At 39.6% G+C, this 26,707-nt stretch overlaps 1 protein-coding gene across 3 annotated transcripts in view; it reads right to left on the bottom strand.

Annotated features, from left to right (window-relative positions):
- The window catches only part of DNAJC13 (DnaJ heat shock protein family (Hsp40) member C13), a 57,268-nt gene extending 31,241 nt beyond the window's left edge, over window positions 1-26,027 (bottom strand). The window contains exons 1-21 of one of the 3 annotated variants that reach the window (XR_008448628.1): window positions 25,838-26,027; window positions 18,414-18,494; window positions 14,008-14,083; window positions 13,360-13,509; window positions 12,981-13,022; window positions 11,671-11,871; window positions 10,406-10,612; window positions 10,228-10,323; window positions 9,793-9,884; window positions 8,842-9,008; window positions 8,663-8,742; window positions 8,414-8,583; window positions 7,477-7,576; window positions 7,131-7,238; window positions 6,410-6,565; window positions 5,418-5,474; window positions 3,981-4,102; window positions 2,757-2,832; window positions 1,655-1,750; window positions 1,362-1,505; window positions 172-186 (exon numbers count right to left, since the gene is read on the bottom strand). Coding sequence is in view for 2 of the 3 variants with exons in the window: in XM_054059235.1 (XP_053915210.1) it covers window positions 172-186; window positions 1,362-1,505; window positions 1,655-1,750; window positions 2,757-2,832; window positions 3,981-4,102; window positions 5,418-5,474; window positions 6,410-6,565; window positions 7,131-7,238; window positions 7,477-7,576; window positions 8,414-8,583; window positions 8,663-8,742; window positions 8,842-9,008; window positions 9,793-9,884; window positions 10,228-10,323; window positions 10,406-10,612; window positions 11,671-11,871; window positions 12,981-13,022; window positions 13,360-13,509; window positions 14,008-14,083; window positions 18,414-18,481 (2,223 nt within the window). In the remaining variant the exon portion in view is untranslated. The remainder of the gene's footprint in view (window positions 1-171; window positions 187-1,361; window positions 1,506-1,654; window positions 1,751-2,756; window positions 2,833-3,980; window positions 4,103-5,417; window positions 5,475-6,409; window positions 6,566-7,130; window positions 7,239-7,476; window positions 7,577-8,413; window positions 8,584-8,662; window positions 8,743-8,841; window positions 9,009-9,792; window positions 9,885-10,227; window positions 10,324-10,405; window positions 10,613-11,670; window positions 11,872-12,980; window positions 13,023-13,359; window positions 13,510-14,007; window positions 14,084-18,413; window positions 18,495-25,837) is intronic. The other 2 variants (XM_054059235.1, XM_054059236.1) reach the window with 2 other exon arrangements.
- Window positions 26,028-26,707: the final 680 nt, after the last annotated feature.

Below are 26,707 nucleotides of genomic sequence, written 5' to 3'. Positions count from 1 at the left end.
GAAATAACTAGAGCAAGTCACAGGAACAAATCACAAATATGACTCGGCCGCTGAAAGGTTCCCTAGTTTGGTCAAGCATGAAGTCAGTGCTACACTCTACACGAGGTACCACATGCAAGCAGAAAACTGAGCGACATAACCCACACAAGCGGCAGAGATATACAAACTCACCATATTGTTTCTGTCCTGATTGTGATGGGAAGTTGGAAGAAAAAGAAAAGGTACATTTAACAAGCCACAGCCGCTGAAGTATTACTGCTTTAAATCACCAAACTTGCAACTACCCTTTCCAAGGCACACTCACAAACATTTACTGTGATATTAAACAGCTCAGAACACCAGATAGAAAAATGGCTGACTAAACTCAGTATCTAGATCAGGTACTGAAAGTGAAATTTGTCCTTTCACCATTGTTTTCTGCGTATCTCCATTAATACTTTATTTTGAATTTAATTCACTGTTTATTCCAGAAATACTGTCAAAATTCTGGGCCACATTACACATCAAATTTAAGCTGGATTTTACCATGCTAAGGTTTTCCTAAATTAAAGCTTATTGTTATGTCAAATCAAGTACAAATATAGGAATTTTCAATACTCTATTGCACTGCTCTTTTCACCCTTCCTTACATGTACAATAGCTTGTTTCGACTTCACAATGCATCAAAATGAGCTTATCTGGAAACTAAAGAAGGTTAAGGGGTACATCTTGCTGTTGGACAATTTTGTCACACAGAACATGACAATAAAATAAAAGGAAAAAGGAAACCAACAACAAAAACTTAAGCAGTGCTTGAGCTATCTTCTTACAGCATCCGAACGGTCACTTCTAGCTTCAGTCTTAACCATAGTTCTACGAGTAGTCTTACTTTGCAATTTAAGGACTACAATACCTACACATTCAAAGTAATACTAGGCTTCTTCAAGCCAGTTTCATAATAAAATACCACTAGCACAAAGTACACTAGCATAAAGAATATCCATAGTTTCTTCCAAACATAGTTTAAAGACTAGTTTTGTCACATTTCAAGGAATTTTCTGTTCTCCTCTATAGGCATCTTGGAAGAGATGCACACAAGCTGCAGTCCAGTTTGCTAAGTCTGGCTAAAGCAAGGACAAGATAAAGCATAATATAAATGCTAAATTAATCCATTTGTCTGCTTTACATTCTCACTGGAACCCATTTATAAACCAAGATGAAGACCAGTAAGAGACAGTTTACTAAAAGGAAGCAGAAATGTGAAGTTTCTCACATTCCTAGACTTCTATTACTCCAAGCTTCCCTCTGATTTCATTGAGTTTTAAGTGCTCCTTCCTATACTTGGTAAATGTGCAGTAATGAAGATCTTCAAATACTTTTACCTCTTTTTGTGCGATGCCCATTCTGTCTCTCCAGTGCATCAAGACCAGATCCACCTTCTCTTTTGCAAATTTTTCAACTTCCTTCGCAGCTTTTCCAGCCAATCTCTGCCATTCTGGCACTTTATTAAACTTGCCATATTGATCCTGTGGAATAAATCCTATTAGTTATTTGCAGTTCCAGGTCTATCAGTAAGTTTGATGTAGGTCAATACAACAGTCAAGTGTCTGTACTAGAAGTCACTAAGACTGTATATCTATACGGTGCAGGAGGAAAGACAGCTATGTTTACTTACAGTTGCAATTTTTAAGTTATCTCTGACATGCATCCTATCAGCATCTTTTTCAGGAACAGGATCAGCACTGTCAAGGTATGCCAGCAAACCTGGTGGCTAAAAACATTTAAAATCAATGTAAACACAGCTGGCTACTGGAACAGAAAGGATCACATTAGGTAACAATATCATTTTTTTAAATCAGAGATTATATTCTACTCTAAAGCAAGTATGCAAAGCTACAGCAGCTTTTTTTGCTTTTATTAGTAGAATGCCACCATCCTCAACAGAACCATTTCATAGAGACACAAAATTAGCTTCAGTACAGCCTATATCCCATTTCTTAAAGGAGCACCTAATGAAGCTGAGGACTGCAGGAAGAAGAGTTCATCCCACAGCAACTGAGGGGGATGAATACTGTAACACTAGAATCCATCTAGTGGATACCCTCTGATATGAATTGAACATTGCATGTGACCTTAGAGATGAGACAGCCACATTTGACTAAGCTTTCTTGAAAACAGTGACCAAGATCAAGACAGTTTGCTTTGCCAAAAATGAAGGAACTGCTATTTTGAATTTAAAAGTTGGTATTTTCCAGATTTGAGAATTCATTGCAATGCTGCTATTTGAACTACTTTCACTGAGGCAACTTAATCAAATATCTTTCAGGAGGTTGTTAGGGTGAAAGAACACGTTAAGTATCAGCTAACATACAAATTTAGTGATAAGCAAACAAAGTTGGACAGGCATGAAAGCATAGACAGAACTGTTGCCTTTATTTCTCACTGGTGCTTGGCATTACAAACTGCTTATTGTCTTCCACATTTTGGTCCTTTTAAGGACAAAAAAAAAAAATTCAGACACTTTATTTTTAAGTTGTGTCATACAACATTTTTAAAAGTGGTAGCAAAGTAAAAGAATACTCTAAAAATCCAAGATGTTTTGTATTAGCCACAAACATCCTTCAAATGGCACATGCCAGACTGCTGAACTCCCAGGCCAGACTTTCCTCTTGGAGAGGAAAGAAGATGTGTTTACTATGTCAACTATCCCAAGTTTTCTAATACTGCAGTCTTTCAGATTTAATTCTTTTCCTACTCCATATCCCATTTTTACTCACCAAAATACGTTTCAACAAGTTCATAGCAGTTTTGTTCTCAGCTGTCCAGAGGCCAACCAAATGTCTACTTAACTGCCTGAAAAAGCCATCAAAATTAACAAGCTACAAGTTAGTATTTTATACAGATTTTTAAACCACTAAACTGACACCCTCATCATGCTGGTGAAATGAAGATGAGCAAGAGCTTCGTACTCTTGAGTGAGTAAGAGCACAAAGCATTACATTGTTCCAGTTCAAGTATATGCTTAGCATGCTTTAAAGTGTTGCCTTTAGGAAGTTCCAGTGAAGTTAGTGGAACAGTAGCAGCACATGCTTTTTGATCTAGACCTCAAAAGAACACTTGAGCAATAGAGCAGAAAGTAAACACCTAATGACCAAGTGTAAGTTTATCCAGTCAATCTTAAGTTACAGTTAAAGTTAATAGTTCTTGATGGCTTCTAGACCCTTAACACCCTTCCTTCAAGCTCTTAATATCAATTATTGGTTAAAAAAAGCTTTTCTGGGAGACTGCCTTCTATGCCAACTGACACTCTGCCACCACTTGTCACTAGTGTTCTACTGCACTGAAGTATTGCTTACAAGCAAGTCATTACTAGCTCCTAACAGAACTAGTTAAGACAGAAGGCTTCATACTAGCTCTCCCTTGAATGTCAGAGTGGCAACTAGTTTCACTTGCTACTACCTTGTTTAGCAACTCTTAAAATGTTTCAGGACTGTGCAGTTAAAACTCGTATTTGGGTGGAAATAACTGAATTATCACTCACCTTCCTCAGCATCCCCTCAGGCCCAGTCTCAAGAGCTCACAAGTTCTACTGATTGCTGAAATCATGGAATGATTTCTGTGTGGAGACTTTCATACGGGATGGGTAACCTTAACTGCATGCAGGATGTCAGAGGTGTGTACACACCAGGATTGATACAGTTATGTATAAGTCAACCTTTTTAAAAGTTTCAGACATTCTACTTCTAAAACCCAAAACTTAAGCCTTTAATGAATAACTAAGTCAAGTCCCATTTTGGTAAAAAATAAAAAATTTAAAAAAAATGAAAAGTTTAGGAAGTGGCTGAGTCTCAGCTGAAGCGTGCTGTACTAAAACATACCAGCTGCCAAAGAAAATATCTCCTACAGAACTGCAAGATATCTTACCTGACTAACGTTTCTAAAGTTAGCTAGGCCATTCCTTAGACTTTTTAAACATAATATATCAAGTGAGACTGACATACCTATTTGTAAGCATCCTCTGATCTGTGCTTATTGTAAACATAGCAGTGTGCAAGTGACGAGGTAAGGCACCTTCACTGAGGGCAAGATCTTGCATTTTGGTAGCAATCTCTTTGTCTCCTTCCTTTGGAAATAGGGCAAGATGATTACTAAAGAAAGAATCTTAGTTAAGCTGCTTTTATATTAGCCTATAGTTCCAAGGCCTTCTTGACCAATTATGCCAACTAATATCCAAATGCCAGAAGCCACAGTATGACGAGCTTTAAGTGCAAGTTCTCAACAGCAACTGCTCACAGTTACAGCTAAGCCATGGACCAGGTAACTGGTAGTTTTATCTATAAAGGACAGCAACCGGACAGGGCAAGATGCATGTTTTTCATCATAGATCAGGAGGCTGGTAGTATATTTACAAGTACTGTTTTCCACACTGCAATTGCAAATTAGGGTTAAACAAAGAACGACAGCCACAAGCAACTTCTTGTTCCCCATTTTGGTCAACAGTAACCATTTAAGAGTAACTAATGCTGTTTGGCTTAGACAGTCACATGGGTAAGACTGTCACTCAGCTGAGGGGCATTAGTTGCGATGAACAACTCGGCAAAAGCTTTTGCTGCATTTTTACTCACTCATGTCCTATTGCAGTTCAAATGACAAGAGTTGTAATAAACAGCACAGCAACTTCTAGCTAATGTTATCAGGTATATCAATGGACACCTGCAGATTTATAACACGTCTATTTCAAGTGTTCACTCATTTCCGTTCCAAGAAAGTACTAGAGGCATTTCAGATGCATAAGCCATTGTGATAGAACAAGGCACTAACATAAGCCCCAAGTTTCAACACAGGAAGTGTGGAGAGTCAGTTAGCAAGGTCACCCTGCAACAATCATGAGCAGTCCTTGAGAAGTATGGACTTAAGCCATACATCATGTGGTATGGAAACTAAAAAGGCCAAATCATCCTTTACTGAAGCAGAAAGAGCAAGAACAAAAGCTGACATCGGTCTGCTCCACAACGCTGTTGCCTGTTAATTTTTAAAGTATGTATCCCAGCTCCATTCCATCTGGCAATGCATCCCAGGAAATATGGCCTCTCCTCCTTGAGAGACCCCCTTTAACATGCAGAAGTCTAGTGGCTCCGAGGTATGTGACTGAGCTACACGCAACAATTAACAGCCAAATCTTGACTGCAGTATGAAAACATGCAAGGCACTACTTAATGTCCCAACTCACATGCTTTCCAAACCGTCAAGTGTAAGAAAGCAAGTTGCTATATCAAACCACTCACAACTAAGTAGGTGGTCTGTTCCTCACCTCCTTCTCCCATCCCCCCACCACAAGAGAAACCAAGATAACAAACTTCTATTGGTAAACAACTGCACGTCCAAAATAGACAATATATTTAGGATGCTGTCCCAGGTAACACTGATAAAAACCTCACCTCTATTATTGCCTTCATTACCAAACCTGCTCCTTTCACAATTGCCATGGAAGGGTGCTAAAACAGAACATTGATAAAATAATTATCCAAGTGGAAAATTTGAGAATTAGATCACCTGTGATTCAGTTTCCTTAACACATACACATGGCTGTCCCACCTCCTCTTCTGGGCAAAAGTTACAATAATATCAGAGAAACTATCTAACACAAGTTGACACTAACCAAAAAGTAGAAGACCATACTTCTTTTAGAGAAAGAAAGCAGATATTTTAGCTAAAAATCCTACAGTTCCTACAGGTTTGCTACTGAAGAGGACATTACTTTTTTTTTTTTTTTTTAAAAACTCTTAGCTCTCACAGTCTGAGGGAGAAACAAAAAGGTGGCAGATCCTCCAGAGAGAGGAAGATCTGTGCACGTGCTGAATGTAGCTTAATATTTAACTGGTATTTTAAACTGTTCCTAGAAATACATCTTAAGCAGTCTGTTCTACAAAGATTTGTCATTCGCTATAGAATAACCATCTAAATCTGATATTTGAAGGTAAAGCAACAGGTCATTAAGGCAGATAAAGGAGAACTTACAGCAGCCTTCCAGTACCTGAAGGGAGCCTACTAGAAAGCTGGGGAAAGACTTCTTAAAAGGACATGTAGTGATATTCTGAGGTGGAATGGCTTTCAGTTGGAAGGTGGAAGATTTAAATTAAGTATTAGGAAGAAATTCTTCACGATGAGGGCAGTGAGGCACTGACACAGGTTGCCCAGGAAAGTTTTGGATGCCCTCTCCCTGGCATTCAAGGCCAGGCTGGACGGGGTCTTGATCAACCTGGTCTTGTGGGAGGTGACCATGCCCATGGCAGAGGGGTTGGAACTGTAAAATGTACTGTAACCACCTAAACAGCAGACAAACTTATCTTTCAAGGGAACAAGAAAAAGTTCATGTTCACTGACTACTTAAAGCTTCTAACAGTTGTAATAAAAAACTAAGAACTCTTACCTGAAAGAGCTTAAATAGCGTTCTTCCATTAGATGCCACCATTTCCAACAACATATCAAACTGCTGCCCCTCAGTAGTCTCACTATATGGAGCACATAGGGCAAATGTCAGGAAGTCCAGAAGCGAACTAATTACTAGGGCACCTGTCCCATGATCCTGAAATTAGGAAGACAGGTATGTAACAAAGATACAGGTTCTCCCCTGCCCCAGGAGTATTCACACAAGTTTTATTTAGTACTCACAACACTGAAGGAGCTCTTTCCTGTCATACTACAAAATAGTCTCCAAGCAAAAGTCGCAAGTTTAAAATATGCCATTACTCTTGAGTATGGCAATGCTTCGGTAAAACACTGGCTCCTACAAGTATACTGGAGACTCATGACTTCACATACTGGTGCACTGCAAATCACGTTTTTTAGTTTTAATTCCATAAATATCAGCTTACACTATCTTTTAGCTGAAAGGAACACTTGGTTTCCACATTAAACATGCATGACATTTGTTGCATGACACTCAAGTTCTGCCACTAGAGACAGCTATATTCCAACTTTTTCAAGATCCAAACCTATTTAAAACAAACTTCAATGCCAGACATAGCTCTATGTTCTGCACTTGGACCACAGATATAAATTCAAACATATATCCATGGACAACAGAAGTGTTTTCACAGCAATTAGGAAAGGCACTTAAAAAAGCTACTTGTTTTCAAAACTGGACTTACCACATGGGAATTGAATTTCTCTAGTAGATTTTCTAGAAACTTCTTGGAAGAAAGAAGGGAAGCTTTGTTCAGCTGCTCCTGCCTCAAGTCATAGTCATCATGCATAGGCTACAAAAAAAAAAGTATTCCCTAGTCACATTTCAACTCTCGGTTCTGTAGTCTGAAAGTCACATCCTGAACCCATAAAAAGCACATCCTACTTCAAGTTCAGCAGGAAATCACTGTACCACAAGTCATTTAATGTTTGAGCACACTGCAAGTTGAAGGGCAGTCCCTATTTCTACATCTTTCAGTAGACTGAAATTCACACATTCCAAAGGAAAAGAATCTGCAGTTCAATACTTACACACATAAGGGCACAAAGCATGTCAATAGAGGCATGGGTTACACCATCATTGTTCCTTTTGAGGGCTTTCACAACTTTCACTCCCAACCGTTCTCGAAATCTTTTGAAAGGGAAGCAAAACCACCAAGATTAGAGAGGAAACTAACCTTAGTTTTAAAAGAAACGTCCTATCAGGCACCAAAAGCAGTTTGCTCCCATTGCATTTAACAAGCCAGTACCTTGACATTAACAAATTTTAGATTCCTTCATAGGAAAATATTGACTTCACTGATAACAATATGCCAAATGCATGTTCACCAAAGACTTATTTCCGTAGTTACAGGATAGTGATAGCACAGAACACTACTCATAGAGAATTAGAACTTTATAAAGGTCTCAGATTAAGTGTGTATGTTACTCTTCACATTATACAATCGCCAGAGTCAGAAATATTCAAAAAAATGTTTCATTTTCAGAACAACAGGCAGCTTTTTCTGCTTCCTTATGTTATCCAACTAAGACACAAACTCCAAACAGCTTTACTTACTGTAGGAATACAACTCAATTTCCTAACATCAAGTTTTGTCTTATGTTGAGCTGAAGACAGCAATTGCATCAACATACCTTAAAAATTAACAGCTGCCTACTTTGGGGAGAGATAAAGGCTCCTTTCAGAATTTTTTTCCACTAGGGAAAACATCAAACCATATTTGACTCGAAGCAGAGTATTTAGCAAAGGAAGAATCAGCTTTACATACTAATGATTGTTTGGGATTCTCAAGTTACATTAAAGCCCAATGACAGCCTCATAGGGCTGGAAGAAATTGAGTATAGTCTTCCATTCTGTTTCAGAAGTGAGGCTTATCTTTAAAACTGAAAACTGAAGTTATAACTTCATCAAAATTTCAAGAATTGTTTTCACCTACCACTTCCAAGCTTGAGAAGACTTCTCACTTACTTTGGAAGCTGAGTAAAGGCAAGGAAGCCTGCTTTTGAAGCCACTAGTCGTCTTACTGCTTGGAATTGGCTTTCAAGCTCTGCATTAGATGCTGCAATATCTCCTTCTTGCGAGAGCAATGCTGTTATAGCATTATTAATGAGTTTCTCCTTGTTTTCCGAGAACAGACCCTGGTTAAGAAATAACAATTATTAATATATTTATACATTAACAGCATCTTAAGAGGATGGGCAAAGAATTTATCCTTACATCTTGTGTAACTGCATGTAGTACCCCACTGTAGGAAATGTTAGCATTGAACCTGAACACAGCATCAGCAAAGTTACCATCTGGAAGAAGACATAACAAGCGTTAAGAACATAGTACTTGATTAAATATACCGATGCTTTAAAGAGCACTACAAAACCACGTGATAAGCATTAGCTTACTTGGAGGAGCAGCCAAAAACCTCAGATGAAGGCTCTCTACTTCTTCATCTACAGGCATACTGAGTAATCCCCAACGCTGGCCTTTGTGCGTGGAGGTCATTTTCACACAGACATCTCTATTACCAGAAGCTCTCACTCCATCCAACAAGCTAGCAAGGAGAGAATCTCTGGATTGGGAGAAAAACATATAAATACCATTTACATCAGAAAAGTGATGCCAAAGAGCTAAGTTATAAGAAAAATAGGCACTCCAAAAAAAATTCAAGCACAAAATGAAAGGCAGCAATACTTGGAATCTCTTACAAACACTGGTGCTAACAAATACAGCTATAGAGGAAGTCACTAACTTTCAGGTGTTCCTTTATTCACTGTAAGATCAGAGCTGTCTTATGCCCAATACAGTCAGCTGTAGCCTTTCACTAAAGGGATCAACTCTAGATTATCTGTTAATGAGTCACACATGTTGTGAGCCAATTCATCCCTATACTTTCTGCAAAACCTCACTTAGCAGGATTACACTGCATTACAACTGGAAGTGCACTCGGGGACTATCCTGTTGGTTGTTTTAAATAGAATCAACTAAGACAAGCAGACAGCTCAAAGGGTTTACAGCCTTCACATCTCCGTATCACTTAAAATGCGTTTTCTTTCTTTCTCTCAGATACACTGCTTAACCAAGCACAACGCACATAGGACAACATTCCTTATGACAAACAGGCTGTTATCAAACCGTCTAACTTACATGTTCATCAGAAAACTTCCAGTCATATTTGCTTAAAAATTGGGATGAAGGTGAAAGATTAACAAATCTTGATTACTGAGTGGCAGACTACAAGAATAGCAAGGCTTCAATTTAACACTTCCACTGATCAGTTTATGAAAGCTAAGAAACTAGAAGCACTACAATGACAACTTCTGTTTGAATTCATAACACACAGGAGCTCTAATTACCTTTCTGTTGAAGAATATTTCCGAATTTGTCCTTTGATAAACTCAATAGTAAAAAGCTGGGGGTTTTCACAGTCATATACTATTGCAAATATCTAAAAATAAGAGATAAGTATCATATTCACAAAGCAGTGTTATTTAACGACTACAAATTGAGGTCATCTTACGTATACTATCAAATGCCTATTATTATCATCTTCATAGAATCATAGAATAGTTTGGGTTGGAAGGGACCTTAAAGATCATCTAGTTCCAACCCCCTTGTCATGGGCACGGACACCTCCCACTACACCAAGCTGCTCAACGCCCCACCCAACCTGACCTTGAACAATTCCAGGAATGGGGCATCCACAACTTCCCTGTCCTCATAGCAGAGGTGCTTCAGCCCTGCTTCCAGAGCTTCTATTTGAAGTGATATTGAGAAGAGTTGCCTCTTACCTCGCCCAAAGGTTTCAAAGTTGCAATGTTATAGGTAGCCGGATCCCGCTCAACTAAGCAAGCTTCTGTAAGAGCTAGTACTCTTTTCACAGGTTCCTTAAAAAAAATAAGGTGCATTAGGAAAGACAATTTGTAGCACCTAAGAAGTAATCAAGCAAGTTCGGTTTGAAACACTTACCAAGTGTCTAGGTGTTATTTTCTGAACCACAAACTCTGCTAAAGAAGTTACAGATTCATCATTGCTATATTTTCCAAAGCGAAGATTCAAGTATTGCTCAAATTCTAGAGATTCTTTCCTTATCCGCAGAGAGATACCTATGAAGTTGCCAGCGTGCTCTATTGCACTTTTGATAATTTCTTCCCTCTGCTCAGATGCAAACAGGTGCTGCAAGTTTTCACAAGAAAATAAAACAAGAAATCAGTTCCATAAATAATCCTCCACTAGTTACCTAACAGCAGAGAACCTTCCCAGCAGCTAGGATTGCCTCTAAGTGCATAGTATAAAGAGAAATGGTATTTATAACACAAGAGATCCACTATGAAGTTTACATTTCCCTTTCAAACAAACAAACAAACAAAAGTATTGCAGCTATTCCTCAAGGACATCCTGCTACACATTAGCATGCCACTAAAGCAAAGGTCTGCATCACCTGTCTGTCTACCCTTGGCAACATCTCCTGGCAGGAGTGAGGAGCCAAAGAACGACAGTGGGAACGACAGTGGAACCCCAGCTGCTACCTGTAAGGGCTGGTATTCAGCCTTGCTAGACAAGGTTAGGGCTGCTGTAGAATATCAGTCCTACATTGCTAGTTTTATGCCATATGAAAGAATGCTGTAGTACAAAAAAGACATGGAAACCCTGATCTAGAGTGCAGAGTTGTATTTTGTTAGAAGTGACTGAGGTAGCTATATTTACATCAGTAACAATGAATTAATTCCTGAAGATCTATTTCAGCTGCTTACAGTATAGTAACACAGAAGGCCTTTTAATATCTTGAAGCCAACATTACACTGCAGTATTTCCCAAGCAAAGCTGCTGAATATCAGATCACAGACCTAAACAGGAAGCACCAACACTGACTGAGCTATTTCCGATTAGAATCCTTCCATCAGTTAAGTACATTAGCAATACTGCCTGTCACCTCCATAACTGAGAAATGTCAGGAAATTCACACTGCATAAAGAAATGGATATTTTATGCTCTGTAGTTTTTCAGTATGCAATAAGCAAAAAAACCCTCTACATATTGTTTGAGATGTTCAAGAGTAGTTTCCCGTGAAAAAGAGTTCTTAAACCCTGTCCACAGGCCTTGAGGCTTCACAGCTGTGTCCCAAAACCACACATATTTGCATGCTCAAATTATGTTGAAGCTTCATTATTAAATATGCAGCTATAAACAAACACCCTAAGCACCACACCAAGATGTTTTGGTTTAGTACTCACCAATCTACTAAATCCCCCATAGAGGATACAGAAGCCTCCCTGATAGTCAGCAATATCAACAAAGCCTTCAATGTTTCTGTAGTCATAGGAGCACAGGACTTTATTTGTTGCAGGATCAATTTGGTCAATACCTCCAGGAGTCACTTCCAGAATCACAGGTTTCCTTGTATCGCTCCAGTGATGTTTATAGCAGTTATACCTCTGGAGAGAGCGTTACTTTTAGACACATACACACACACTCCCTTACTACGCAGCAAGGGTTCTTTTCCAATCTAGTAAGCAGTGTGGGTGCAAATTTCAAAAAATTGTATCATTTTCCTTACTGCTCTTATCTACATGGAGAACACACTGCATCAAAACCCAACACAGTTTAAACAATGCATTTTGAAGAGAGAACAGCAAACCCAAAACATCCACCCCAAAAGGGAGTAAGTTTCTCTTGTTGCAGAACAGGGACTACTCAGACTACATGCACTGCGGTTAGACAAGAAAACCGCTACTGCACCAGATGCTGTTATTCAGCTAATCAAGACTAAATTAAGGTAACCTTATCACCATAGTGCAAATTTTCTGCCTCCTGCAGTCATATGCTATTACAAATACAGACTTACTGAAATCAGCACAAGTGAGAGGTCTTTTGTCAACTACAGTAAGACAAAAGGGATCCTCATATTCCAGCAATGTTGCTATGCTCACGATCAAAGATTTATTATATGCAATGTTTTAATCTACTTTAAGTGCCGTCTGATATGATCAGAAGATATAAAACCAAATACAAGGCCCAGCTCTTTATATTGCCTCGCTTATCACTAAATTAACAAGACTTACTAAATGTCAATCTTGTCTTTAGTACGACCTACAGAAATACTCCCAGGAAACAGTATTCCCACCTCAAGTGTTCAGAACATTATGCAGAAAACCATTTAGAGTTAGAAAGTAAAATACTTGAAACAGTGAACAATGAATAAAGAATCAAAGCTTATGTTTTTCTTCTTCCTTCTCTCCAAATAAGAGCTCCATGCGACAAAGCCCTTTATTTCAGTACTATCATTCAGTCTCTTTAAGCATACCTCCACAAGGGTCAGGCCAAGTGAAGAGAACCCAAATATTCTACACTGAAAAGGTTTCCATCGCTTTTGAACAAACTCTTTGATTTTCTCTGATCAAAGCTAGACTTCAGATCCAAATTTACCAGAGCTACTTCAGGTAGTGTGTATAGCACAACCATAACATATATGGACACGGTAGAAGTTTAAGTCTTTAGATCATTTCATTAAATCACACATGATCCAGAAAAGTCAGATACCTACCCTTCCTGTGATTTTTCCTTCCGAGAAGTCTGTCCTGAATCTCTGTTTTAAAAAAAGTTAATCATGAATGAATGCAAATACAATAGCCAATCTATTCAGAAAGCTTATATTTAAGCTGACACGGTTTTAAGAGACTTGAACTAAGCCTCCATCAAGACTTACGACTAGAACAAGTTAACATTTCAATATTTGTAGCTCTACTTGCTATTTAAGAACTATGCATGAGTTGCTGCAACTGTCACAAGATCAAGTATATTAATAAACAGCTCAAAAGACAACTTGCTTTCCTTATTTTTATATAAGGAAGGAAAGCATAGTAAGCCATCCAAGATAACCAAGTACTTACTGCTTGCATGAAGGGAAAAAAAATAAATCTTACCAGTGCCTCTGTAAGGAGTTCTGTTCTGTGCTCTGTGGAAAACTTAAGAGTTTCGGACTTTTTTCCACTTCCTTTGCGAAAAGTGAGACTAAATTCGGTCCCTTGTCCTTTTCCAACAGGTGAAATACTACAGATATCCCCATAAGGCCACTAGATAATTGAAATTAATTAGGTTATACTATTAGTAATTTTAGAGCTATATCTCCTCCAGTCAAAAATCCTTAGCACCTATAATAACTGAGTTGCTGTACTGAGACAAAAGCTAGCACAGGTGACAGTTCCAGCTTGAGATTCCTATTTGATACTCTGCAAAGTAATTAAGTGTCCCGACTCCCTTCAGGGACATAGTGTTACAGTGATCAAACTCAATCCAGTTCATTTAGAACAGCACACCCAAAAGCAAACTTCTACTTACTGGACAATGAAGACAAATTGCATAAGAGTGCAAAAACTACTGGATATTTGCAGAGTTAGCGAAGGCAACACCAGTTTTGTGTTGCGGGCTATTGTAACAGCTGCCATACCTTCTGGTTTTGCTTAGATCTCATCAGACGAGATAGTTTCTGGAGACTGAATGCCACTATTCACTCATATAGTGAATATAAGTCAAATCACCTCAAAACAGCCCTGTTCAAAAGTTATAGTTACCTGGTTTGTAACTTCTAGCGTGTTGGGATTGTACGTGGTGATGGCATGGGTTCCAACTGAAAAGACTCGCTTATACCTAGAATTACAGAAGAGTGTTAGTTTCTCTGTAAGTCATAGAAAAAACCTGTTGGATGGCAAAAATTACGTTAGGAAGATGTATAAGTCAGTGTTAAGAAATTAACATGGAATTTTCTTTGCTAAGTTGCTAGTTTTTAATTCACCCTTGTATGTTAAGCTCCTCTCTTCTATATACCCATAAAGGGGACACAAAAATCAAATACTAGTAAACGTATTTCCTTATGTGCCTCTTCTCCTATGTTACTGGCTATGTCAGGACCAAAGACTCTCAGAATTTGCACTGGAAGGTACCACCAGTACCTAAAATAAACTCTAAAAAGATGACACAAGAAAAAATATATTTCTGCAATACTCTAAAGCATTTGTTTGAAGCTGTCTCAGACAACAGTTGCAACATGAAATAATTCAATTTAGATTTTTGGTCACAATACCGTAGTAAGACAATATGTTACTATGGCCAAGCCTAACTTTCTCTACCTTGAGGAAAATTAAGACTACTAAACTCAGAAAGATTCAGATCACTGAAGCTATAGTTTAATACAGAGATACTCAGCACACATCAATATCACAGATATGGCTATAGTGCTTCAAGACCAGCTGTAGCGAGGAAGTTGGTGGTATTTCAGGCTTATCAGAAACAAGCAACGGTGACCTAAAGCTAAGAAATTTAGACGCAATCAAGCATGAAATAGAAGCTTTACCATGGTTTCATTTCCTAGACTATCTTCAGAACATACTCTGAACCAACTACTTAAATAGAGACTATTTACATATCTCTGAATCAGAAGGCTTTGGAACATAACTAACGAGAGTTTGAAACAGCAGATTTGTTACTAGTCCCTTACTATTTATACAAACTTTTTATTCTAGGGTACTTCTATCTAGAAGGAGCCCTGCCCAGAAAGACAAGCCAAGCCTGAACCAGAGTCAGTTCTATTAACCATCCCGTAGCGAAAGAAAGAAGATCTGAATGTATATGCCTTTCACACACTTGAACCAAATAAAAATATTTTGGCTAGTTGTCCATATTCAAACTGATTCAGTGTAACAATTTCAGTTTCATTTCTGGCTAAATTGTGGGTTTGCTGAGGAAAGAACAGGATAAGATCAACCAGATGACCAACTAACCAATCTGGATCTGTGCCATTCTAGACACTGCTTCAATAAGCAGGTTGTTTCTTCCCTCTGAATTCTTGGGTTGCAGTCCCTTCTCTCTCACACCCCAGGCCTGCAGCACAAGCCATCACTTCTGTATAAGGTCAAACTTTCCATGGGCTTCCAATACATTCAGAGCTACTCCTTCATGTTATTTGACCTATCCTCACTTCTCTCATAGCAGTAAGGCCAAGAGTATCTGTCTGACATAGCGAATCTCACAAACTTCATTTTCCTAGCATCTTCTATCTTCCTAGCACCTAAATGAACTGGTGCAAGTTCAAGCTATTACTGGCCCACAGCAGTTTACCTAGGAATTGAAGAACTTATTTTGTCCAAAGTTCAGAAAAATCTGTAATATTGAAGTGACACACCGTCTTAAATACATGTAATCTATTTGAAAAAAATATTTGTTTTTCCACATAGTTGAATTTTCCTTATTTAAAATGCAGGTCAAGAGAAGTTGTAGCAATGAAGAACATTTAAAGTTACTCTGGCTGTTAACAACCCCATTATAGTTCTTAGGCCATAAGAAAATCCTTTGGACAAAGCAACTGTTCCCTTTCCTCTTGTGACACAATTTACATAGGTATTATGTCTTTAATATGATTTACAAGTAAGGCTTGTTTAGGCTGTTCTAAAGAACTTGAATTTATGACAAGTAACAAAACACTTAATTGCTCATTTAAGGTTTTGTTTAATCACTTAACACAATAAAGAGCTTCACAGAACTTTGTGGCAGAATAAGGATCTGCAATGATCACACATAAATCAACATCAGCTTACAAACATCACAGCCTCTTTTTTCTTCCTCCCCTCATGCTCAAGCCAGTATTTCAAGATCTAGGAAGTACATTTATCATTCAGCATTCTTATTACATGATGTGACAAGGAACACAAGACAGAACAGCATATTGCTAAGTTACCATTTCCTTTATCTCCTCTCCCCAGGCAAACTCAGAAGACCAACACCTCGTAAAACACACAGAGAAGAGTCAGGAGTCAGTTCTTACACATGGCCTAAACATACCGTTGTCCAGAACTTCACCTTTAAATACGTAAAAAGGTATTTATACCTTCCGTCCTTGAAGACTTCACCACTCATCATCTCTCAAACTATTCCGCAGTACTGTCTAATGCCAGGCTGGTTTAAGAAGAATTTGAAGCCAATGCCCTCTTCCCCAGTAAAAAGGCTATTGCCTATTCACTAGCTTCTTAAAAGCACTGTAGAAGTCTGAAGTTTGGAGGTTTTTTAATCAGGATGAGCCCAGTAGACAAATTTTCACACCACCACACTCACGAGAAAGATGTTTATTAATTTTACAGAACTACAGACTGACACTACAGCATCATCATCTGTCCTACTAGAAAATATTTTAAGTGCCATGCACACAGCCCATATTCAGCAAACAACAAATCATATGAATAACAGAAGTGATTCAGGCTCATTTAGCAGTAAATATTAAGTTATTTTTTGGTTTGGCGTTTTTTTGAGTGGACGTAAGTAATTCAAATATAAGTTTACTAAAAGCCATGTAAGATTCTGCTGCAACACAAGAGGAAACTACTCACTAATTATTCCTTTCCCCTTCATTATGTGAAAAGTAAGGTGCCACTGAGTTTTCAAACTAAGCCTCTGGTTTAGATTTTAATCTATTGAGTCTCATAAAACTTCAAACTAAGTCTATCAGAACACTACTGCAGAAGTTCAACATTACAGTACTCCAACTTCAACACCTCGCATCACATAGGAACAGGTTCTGTAAAGGAAGGCACTGGGCGAGAGAAGCCATCCAAATTCTCTTTAGTTAACTTTCAACAAGTGGCTCAAACTATACCCACACCAAATTTGCAGATACACCACAGGAACTTTAGAGGAAAAGACTATACATTTGCTGTTAAAGGACAGAAAGATTGAGAGGAAAAAAACTGTTATAATGTTCTACGCAAACACAGTACCTTACTGTTAGTAAAGGAAATGGTTTATTTACCCATGCCCACAGAAATCCAAATGCTTGGATCCTAACTAGGGCAAGGCTCAATTTACACAAGTATCAGCTAGAATTCTATTGCGGCTAAACTAAATATTAAACTATTTATTTCAAGTCAATCAAGAACCTGTCTTCTTAGAGGAAAGATTTTGCCCTCATACAGCTGTTCAGTCCACTCTAGACTCTGAACTACTCAAGGCTTCAATTTCTGCTGACAAAAAGGCACGGAGGTCTTTGATTAGACACTGAAGCAATCTCATGGTTCTTCAAAGCACACCTGAAAAAGATCTATGTCTGCCATTCCTTACAATCCCATCCTTCTTTCCTTCCCAACATTCCCAAACTTTGACAGGAAGAATTCATGAAGTATCCATCAACAGACAGCCAAAAAAACAGATTCAGGCATCACCTCTTAGTAATAATAATCATTAGAATAAAGTAGCATTCATGCTCCCAAGATGCAGACAATGTACCCTCTTTGTTCTGTTGATGTTTAGGTAGCAAGAAAAAAATCCCAGTTCCATAGCATTAATATGCATGTAAGAATGGGCAAGTATACCAAAGAAAGCCCCGTGAAGCTCCAAGAAGTAAACATGAGAGCTGACTTCAAATACAGTAGAACAGTTATGATAGTTTAACAGATAGTTTTATTAGAAGTTAGTACCTTTTGCAGACAGAAGCATCACTCAAAATTTGCTCTTAGATCCAGGGCCCTCATTAGGGATGAAGTGTATTTCCAGCAAGAGAAGTCATCAAGTTACCTCAGTCAGCAATTTAACAGATAATCTATTACACGTGGTAAGTATATGTGTGGACTAAAGACCCTTGTCTACTAAAGTACATAAGACATTAACTCCTCCAAGAACCTGTTCAGAGAAAAAGCATTTCCACTTTGAAGCTACTATTTTATTCTTCTGAGGCTCAAAGAGACTCAGAAGCTGAATAAGTCAGGTTGTCTGTTTCAGAGCAAAGCTGAAGTGTGGGAACTCGTAGAGGAAGGCTAAGACACTATCTTTAAAATCAAAATTGATCCAGGGAAGACACATTCAGTTCAGAGACTGAGCAGCAGGAGCCTTCAGTTCAATTTTCATCTATCAATACAGGAATTATGCAGTTAAATACAACATTGGAGAGGAGGAATGTCACATAAAACAAAAAAAATCCAAACTTTAAACTACTTACTTCCCCCTCCATGAATGTTTTGTTGTATAGAAACAAGCAAGATCTCTGTTTTCTCTAATTATATTCATTCTGTGCCAAGACCTGAAAACAAAAGAGACATCCTGTTAGTACCCATGACTTTAATTTAAAACCAAAGTTCACTAATCATCAATATGCTTCAAGACAAAAATACTTTGTTTTTAAACACTCAAGTCACTGCTTTGTCAGTTCCTCACGAAAAATTAGAATACTTACATTTATCAACAATTCATAGGCTACATTGCGCACAGGGTTGAACACAAATTATTAGTTTCCCTGCTGATTTTATTACATCAGTTACTCTTTAACAGTACCAGGGGACAGTAATTTATGCCCTATTATTTGCCGTATTATTATAACCACACTACTTTTGCTGCACATTCAGATTCAAGTGTATTTTAAGCCAGCGCCAGAACACTTAGCTCCTGAAAATTGTAGAATATCAAGATGATTTAAGTACCCTGCATCCATAACTCCAGCTAAGCCAGATTCCTATTGCTGTTTTCTTTAAAAAAAAAGAGCAGGAGAAATCTGGAAAGATAGAACAGCTTATTTTCCAGAAATGGAATTTGAAGTTGAGAAACTTACTTATTAGCCAAGCATTGTGACTAAAGAGCTGACTAAGTACCCCTTCTGTGCTGTAAAAGTTTAAGCAATCCCACGGCTAACATCCGGGCATGCTTATTTCACACATGAATACCTATTCTCTAAATGCGTGCTCGAATTTAACTGAAACTTGCCAACAACTGCTTGCATGGAAGTTGCAATGTTTCTGAAAACTAAACACTATCTTTCTATGATCAATACTGATGAATGTTGAGTACCTGTGAAATTAATTTCCCTTTTATGTCACTTCACTGTTGTTACATATACAAGGCACTTAAATGGATGTACTTTGATTAAGTTGCAAGAGTGAAGCTGTCACTCTGAGGTTACAGCTACAGCATTAGTCTTACTTTTGAATGTGTCAAAACAGCCTTCCCTGCTCTTGATTACAGATTGGTACACTGCTCTTGGGTTCCCATCATTCATGTGGTGGCACTCCCAAACAACACATGCTTAAGAAGCTAGTCTGGAAGAATTCATATCCATAGTTTGCATGAAGCAACACTACAGTAATCCAGTCCCAGTCAGTACCCCACTAAAAGTTTGACTACAATCCCAGTCATCATTTTACAGTCGGCTAACACTACCTGACTGGCAAAGGAAGATGTCTCATTTTGAGATGGATGACTTGTAACATTAGCTCATTGTTAATTTCTACCCTCTATAACTTCAGGCTATTTTCTTTCTGAGCAAAGACTGTAGCAGTAATACAGTTATGAACATGAAAAACGGATAGCCTGACTGAAATGAACTTGAGAATTCCTTCCCTCAGGTAAAGAGCCAGCACAATCATCACTACCTACTGAAGAGAACTTGTGGTACCGCTCTGGAAAAAGAGAAAACCAGTGTTTACATAATTCAATAACTTGGTCTTTAAATCAAATTTTCAGAGTTAATACCCTACTGACTCGGAGCAAGTTAAATTCTTTAAATCCAGTTTCTGAAAGTAAAGTTCCCCAGCGGGTAAGATATTCAACAGCATTATTCCTGGCATTCTCCATTTTGCACAGTATAAGAACGATGCTGCGTTCTTGTCACTGTGGATAAGCACCAAAACAGTACACTGTCCAGATTATACAGCTATCACTGTATGGCAGCACACATCTAAATCTGATAATTTTGTGGATCTTTCAGTATAAAGTACGAGATACTCAATCTTTATACCTCCCTCTTTAATGTACCAGTAAAAAAAAAAAAAAAAGAAAAGGCTTAAAACAATACTAGTTCCACTAAGTATGGGATTACAAGATCTGTTTATCTGTAATTCCAGTTTTGCCAACACCAGACTACTCCGACCAGCTCTATTAAGTCTCCCAGACCTGAAAACCACCTGCTCTAGCATATTTAAAGCAAGATATTCTTACACTTGCAAACATCTATCTAAACTTAATAGTCCACTGAGAAATACTCAACTATGAACTACCAGTGGCTTCCATTAATTTTAACATCAGCATGTAACTATATTCAAGATAGTGATATATGAAGTATTATACATGCAGTGGGAGTGACAAATTCCTAGACTGCTGTTTTGTTTAGATTAAAACTATTAAAATCACTAAGCTTTGATGTTTTACTCACCACACTTTCAGAGAAGGTGACTGTAATTCTCTCTCCCACTGAGAAGGCTAGCACAGAGGCCATACATGCCAAATTCTAGTAACAATTAATTCTTGTACACATTTTCCTGCAGTTTAACAGAAAACAAAGCTAACAATAGCCTTGTGTTCTGAGCTGCTATGTTGAAATCCAGCAATCATTTTTCAGTTGTCTTTCTTTTCACAGTAAGTGCAAGATGAAAAAATTAGTTCATGTCAAAGACAAATAAAAGACATTTTAAAAGAAACCAAAAAGTTATGTTCCTTCTTTGATTCTTGCAGAGTCAGTGTGGCATCCCTCTTACTATACTATCTATTATGTTGATACATTCTAATTTTAGTACCTGACATAGCGTAACCATTGACTTTGCAGAGCACATCAGGTTTTATTATTAGTCGGGTTTAGCCAGTATAAGGTATAGTGGTCTACGCAGTCTCATCATATTAATTTCCCAAAATAACATTCTTACCATCACATTTACCTCTTCTTCCTATACTCAAGATATCCTTAAAAAGTTGACTGACCCGACACAAAATTGGAGTCAGATTGTTTATTTCCTTCATAAAAGCATGCAGGACAGTATCACCCAGTCTTAATGACCATCACAATGTCCTGGGGTAACTGATAACACAAAATCCCAACTTTAAAGCTTATTTTGAACACACTGCAGCACATCCATTGGATATCCCCCCACCACGGCTCTCAAAGGTTTAATACCAGATAAGCATCTAGTTCAGCTGCTCTATTTCTACTAAAGTGGAGACCAGTACCTTGAAAGTAACAGTTTACAAACATGTTTCATCTGGTTGAGAGAGTGAGCATGCTGAATGCAAAGTACAGTCAAGTAACCTGAGGTTCCTGCAGGCAGAATATTGTCCATGACTTGCAACTTCTTTGAGAAGCTTAACTAAAGCACTCCTCCAATACCTGGATATTTTAATTAGCTTTTTCACAAGGCAGAAGTTCAACACTTTTCTGTTTCGTTCTTGTAGTACTGTAAGTCGCAATGAAACAGCTTTTTGAGGAAGAGCTGAAATCACATTTGGGTGTTGCACATGCCAGAAATAGCAACCCCTAAAACTAAAGAGCCTGAACTGGTGCCAGGAATCCCCCAACCTCATTTAAGCTACATTAATAGGTATATTACACAAGCTGTGTTCAACTTGCATATACTTTCCACTTTTCCAGGATTTCACATTCTCCAGGCAAAGTTACCATCTGGGAAAACAGAATCTATTTCAGGAAACAGAGACAGTCAGTCTCACTAACACTTGAAGAGTTAGAAACAAAGCTGTGACCTTGCAGGCATCAAAGCAACAGGCATAACTGTAATTACAAATAAGTATCCCTCAGTTCAAGGCAGAATTCTGGACATGGGTTCAAAGTTTAGTCCAGAATTCAGACTGAGCTTTCTCCTGATCATATTATTCCTCTACTATTACAAAGCTTCCATAACTTCAAGTTCAGGTTTAACCTACACTAAGGTAGGACTTCAGAGCCCCAAACAGAGTTACTGCTCTATTCCACTGGAGGGAGGAGGGAAAAAAGCACCAATAAGAAACTGAGATTTCTTGGGTGAAAAGAGGAAAAGAAATGCTGATAAACTGAGAAATCTTTTTAAAAATTTATTCCAGCAAGGGTAAAATACAAGGTAAAGTTCGTAGAAAGTCTATACCACACAGGGACAGCTACTCACATCAACTCAAGTGTGACTTTCCCAAGACAGAGAAGATACACCAAGAGGATAAAAGCAGGGTCCAAATGGAAAGAAATGAAAGCAAAGCACTAATAAAAAAACCCACAAGGTTCCATTAAAATATGGTTCTACTTACCTACCATTTAGCTTAAAGGTCTGCAGCCCAATTTCTAGTCATCTAATCATCTGTAGCTTTAAAGGCATTATTTAAATAAAATAGGTTTTTTGCACTGAAATGTTTTAGCTGCCTAGGTTTCATCTGCCTCTTTGACTGCTGTGTGCATTAACTGGCAAATGGACAGCTTACTTTTAACAAACACTAAAAATTTTTCCTCTTACCTAAACAGTACTCTGACTTTAAAGTGCTACAGCCTAATTAGCTGTGGAAATTGAGATTTCTTAATCTGTTGCGCAGCCCTTTTTTGTAAGGGGAGAAAGAGATGAGACCCACTAGATCCTTAGCAGACGATTAGTGCAACCTGCCTCAGTGATAGCAGCATTGCCACCTTCCACAGTCCAAGATGCAAAAAGGCTGAGAATTCCAACCTTACTGCTTCCAGAAATGATGGTGACGGCTTCAGTGTCCGTCCTCCAGCTGACTGCTCCCGTTCCCTCACTGAGGACCACTGCTGAGAATAAACAGTCTCCCACACTTGCTTTTTTCTTTTCCATCTACATTAGCATTCTGCTGTATCAATGAACCATTCTGATTGACCAGCTACGAGGTGAGTATCAGAACAAAAGGGTTTACTCACTAATGGAGGGAAGAAAGAAGTACTCCTTTCAGCCATATTTAGCCATCTTGTCATATTTCTTCAGAATATTTTTCTATTTTAAATGTTATTAATAAGTTAGAATTATCGGGTTTTGGGCATGAGTCTTTGGAAGCAAACTGAGAAGTTAAACAGCTGAAGGTTAAAACATCAAGATACAGTTGAATGCCAGCTAAAGAACTAAGTCAAAAACAAATTAGAAGTCACCTGCTCAATCTGAAACACAGATCTGGCCCTTAAGACCAATACCCAATATGTCACTTCAAATATGGTAATACAAAATGATTCAGACTCTCAGGACAAATACAAGTTTGGAAACTATGAAAAATACCACATGACACTCAGAGGAGTGAGCAATATATATAAAATAAATCTTTTTTAGAAACGTATTCCAACAAGACTAAAGTATGTGGTTAAGTTCCTGGAAAGTCTACACTACACTGGGACAGATACTCAGCTCTTAGAAATTTGTTGCAAGTGGAAAAAAAGTGGTCAGTAACAATGGAGACGAGTCAGTAATATCTAGTTAAGTGTTCTAGTACTTGGCTGCCTATAGCATGCAGGGATTCGAACACATTGCGTATCTATAAACTGAAGCAGGCTAGAGCCAAGCATAGTTTTTACATTTATGATACTGGTCCTGTTACTCTGAACTAAGCCATGCCAGACTATTTGAACAGCATTCTCTTAACCCAATTAAAAGATGAAACTCGAGTCGCTAGCAGTCCCTTCGATTGCCTTCCTCCTCTTCTACATATCTCACTACATGCAAGTAGCCTATGTAGATAATCTTTTAATTATCAAGAAGGCTTTGATTTGAAAGAACTTAAGTTCTAAAACAAAGAATATTTTATAAGGTATGGTATTATTTAATCAGTGCTGAATAATAGGAAGCAAAGCAGCCCTCTACTCAACGTCATCTTCTCAGACTCACTGCCATCGATCTTATTTCCGAAAGAGCACAACAGTAAAAGCAAAAATACCCTACAGATTACATTAATTTCAAAAGCAGCCGGAGAGCAGAGAATAAGTGCATCAATAGTAAGACTCCAAATAAACTTATATGCTTATGTTTCCCCCCAAGCAGCATGCTTCAACATTCTCAGCATCAGAGCACTGAGCTGAAAAAAGAACACCCCCACTACTCCTAACTGGAGATCTATGACATTTTTACAGACCAGAGCTTGGCTCTCAGTAGAGACACAGCCATCAAGGTGGAAGATCCACACCATCTAACAGGAAAATCTATCCCAAACACAGCTGGCAGCTCCCTGCAGACAGAAAACCATTTAGTGTGTCTACTTGTTTTGACTTAGAGAAAACAGAAAGCAAGTGAAAAGCATCCGTGGGAAAAATTCAAAACTCCTGGAAAAATAAGCACATTAAGGGTATATTTTCTGAACTATACATTTAGTTTTGCTCATGCTCTTCATGCATACAGAAGAAATAGAAATCTCATCTCTGTGAGAACAAGTCTCCTGATTTCTCCTGCTCTTCATAAATTATTTCCTGAAGAAACTCATAATGGCTATATTTTGATCCAAACCCAGGAAGAAAAAAAATAAAATCTTTTCTTAATGGACACACTAGTATTTGTCTAAAAAAGAGGACACATTCTGCCCCACGGCTACAAAACCTGCATCAGGTCCAGAGCGCATTCAGTGAAGCACCAAGCAGGCTGAGATTTGAAAAAAGCCCAGCCTTTCCTCTGCTGGCAGATACAGGAAGAGAAAGCCTTGAGAGTGGCTTTGGAATATAAACCACACAGGGAGGTCAGAGCTGCAAGGGCCAGCTGCTCACCGCCCTCCATCTCCTGGTGCCCACCTCTTGCCCTCCACAGCTGGGGCACAGAGGAACTGGGGGCTTTGCTGGGAAGCATTTGCCCCAGGGTGGCAGCGAGCCAGGGCTCGGGAAGGAGGCGGGGACAGCCTCCTCCTCCATCATCATATTATTGCCAGGCTGGAAAAGACCTTTGAGATCATCAAGTCCAGCAGTACCTGTCCACTACTGAACCACATCCCTGAGCACCTCATCCACCTGTCTTTTCAACACTTGCCCATCACCTCCCTGGGCGGCTGTTACAGGTGCCGACGACCCTTTCTGTGCAGAAATTTTTCCTGATATCCAATGTGAACCTCCCCTGGCACAACTTGAGAACATTCCCTGTCATCCTATCACTTGAGAGAAGAGACCAGCACCCACCTCACCACAACCTCCTTTTAGGTGGCTGTAGGGAGCGATAAGGTCTCTCTTCAACTTCTTGTTCCTGAGGCTAAAGAATCCCAGCTCCCTAACCCGCTCCTCCACCATCATCATCGTAGACTCGTAGAATAGTTTGGGTTGGAAAGGACCTTAAAGATCATCTCATTCCAACCCCTCTGCCATGGGCAGGGACACGTCCCACCAGACTAGGCTGCCCAAGACCCCATCCAATCTGGCCTTGAACACCTCCAGGGATGGGGCAGCCACAGCTTCCCTGGGCAACCTGTGCCAGTGCCTCACCACTCTCATAGTGAAGAAATTCTTCCTTATAACTAGCCCAAATCTGCCCCTCTGCAGTTGACACCCATTACCCCTCATCCTATCACTACAAGCCTTTATAAACAGTCCCTCTCCAGCTTTCCTGTAGACCCTTCAGATACTGGACGGTACCTGAAAGGTACCTTCAGCAGCAGCAGCGGCGGCGGTATCATCATCACCACCACCATCACCGCCTCCCCCACGCTGTGATTTACCTTCCCGGGGAGCCCGCGCTGCCCGGACCCGCCCCCCAGCACTGCGCTCGCCGCCGCTGCCAAGGCCGAACTGGCCACGGAGCCGCCGCCGCGCAGGGCCCGGGCGGCAGCCGCTCTCTCGCCGCGGGGCTCGCTCACAGCCCACCGATGGACGCCGCCATCTTCGCTCCGGCACGACACCGCCCTCTCGGCGCAGCCGCCGTCCGGCCCGGCGCCGTCACGGGACGCTGCCAGCCGATAAATCCCTCCCTGCTGCCTGCCCTCCCTTCCTCCCGCGGCCCGGGCAGCCGCCTCGCCTTCTCCCTGCGCCCTTGCGCCCGCCCGTGCTCTGCCGGAGCCGCGCAGGCGCCGAGACCGCGGGGGTAAAGTCCGCGTTGCCGGCGGTGAGAGCGTCGTGGGGTTTGGCGCGGACCTGTTACGCCTGATCAGTGCCTCGCCCTCATCGCGAAGGATTTCTTCCTAATGTCTGATCTAAATCTTCCTCCTTCCAATTTAAAGCAATTTCCCCTCGACCTATCACTACAAGCCTTTGTAAACAGTCACTCCCCAGCTTTCCTGTAGCCCCTTCAGGTACAGGAAGGTCGCTATAAGGTCTCTTCAGAAGCTTCTCTTCTCCAGGCTGAACAATCCCAGCTCTCTCAGCCTGTCGTCGTATGGGAAGTGCTCCAGCCCTCTGATCATCCTTGTCGCCCTCCTCTGGACGTGTTCCAACAGCTCCACATCCTTATGTTCTACACTTGGGTCGAGGTTATCTGTGGTTTCAATACAGATGCGATTGAGAGCAGCCTTGCAGAGGAGAACTTGGGGATGCTGGTTGATGAGAAGAGAAGCTTGACATGAGCTGGCAATGTGCGCTCCCAGCCCAGAAAC

The sequence above is a fragment of the Cuculus canorus genome, chromosome 2 (genome assembly GCF_017976375.1).
Source record: "Cuculus canorus isolate bCucCan1 chromosome 2, bCucCan1.pri, whole genome shotgun sequence".
Classification (NCBI taxonomy): domain Eukaryota; kingdom Metazoa; phylum Chordata; class Aves; order Cuculiformes; family Cuculidae; genus Cuculus; species Cuculus canorus.
The sequence above is the reverse complement of the archived record's forward strand: the minus strand, read 5'-3'. Positions and strand labels throughout refer to the sequence as shown.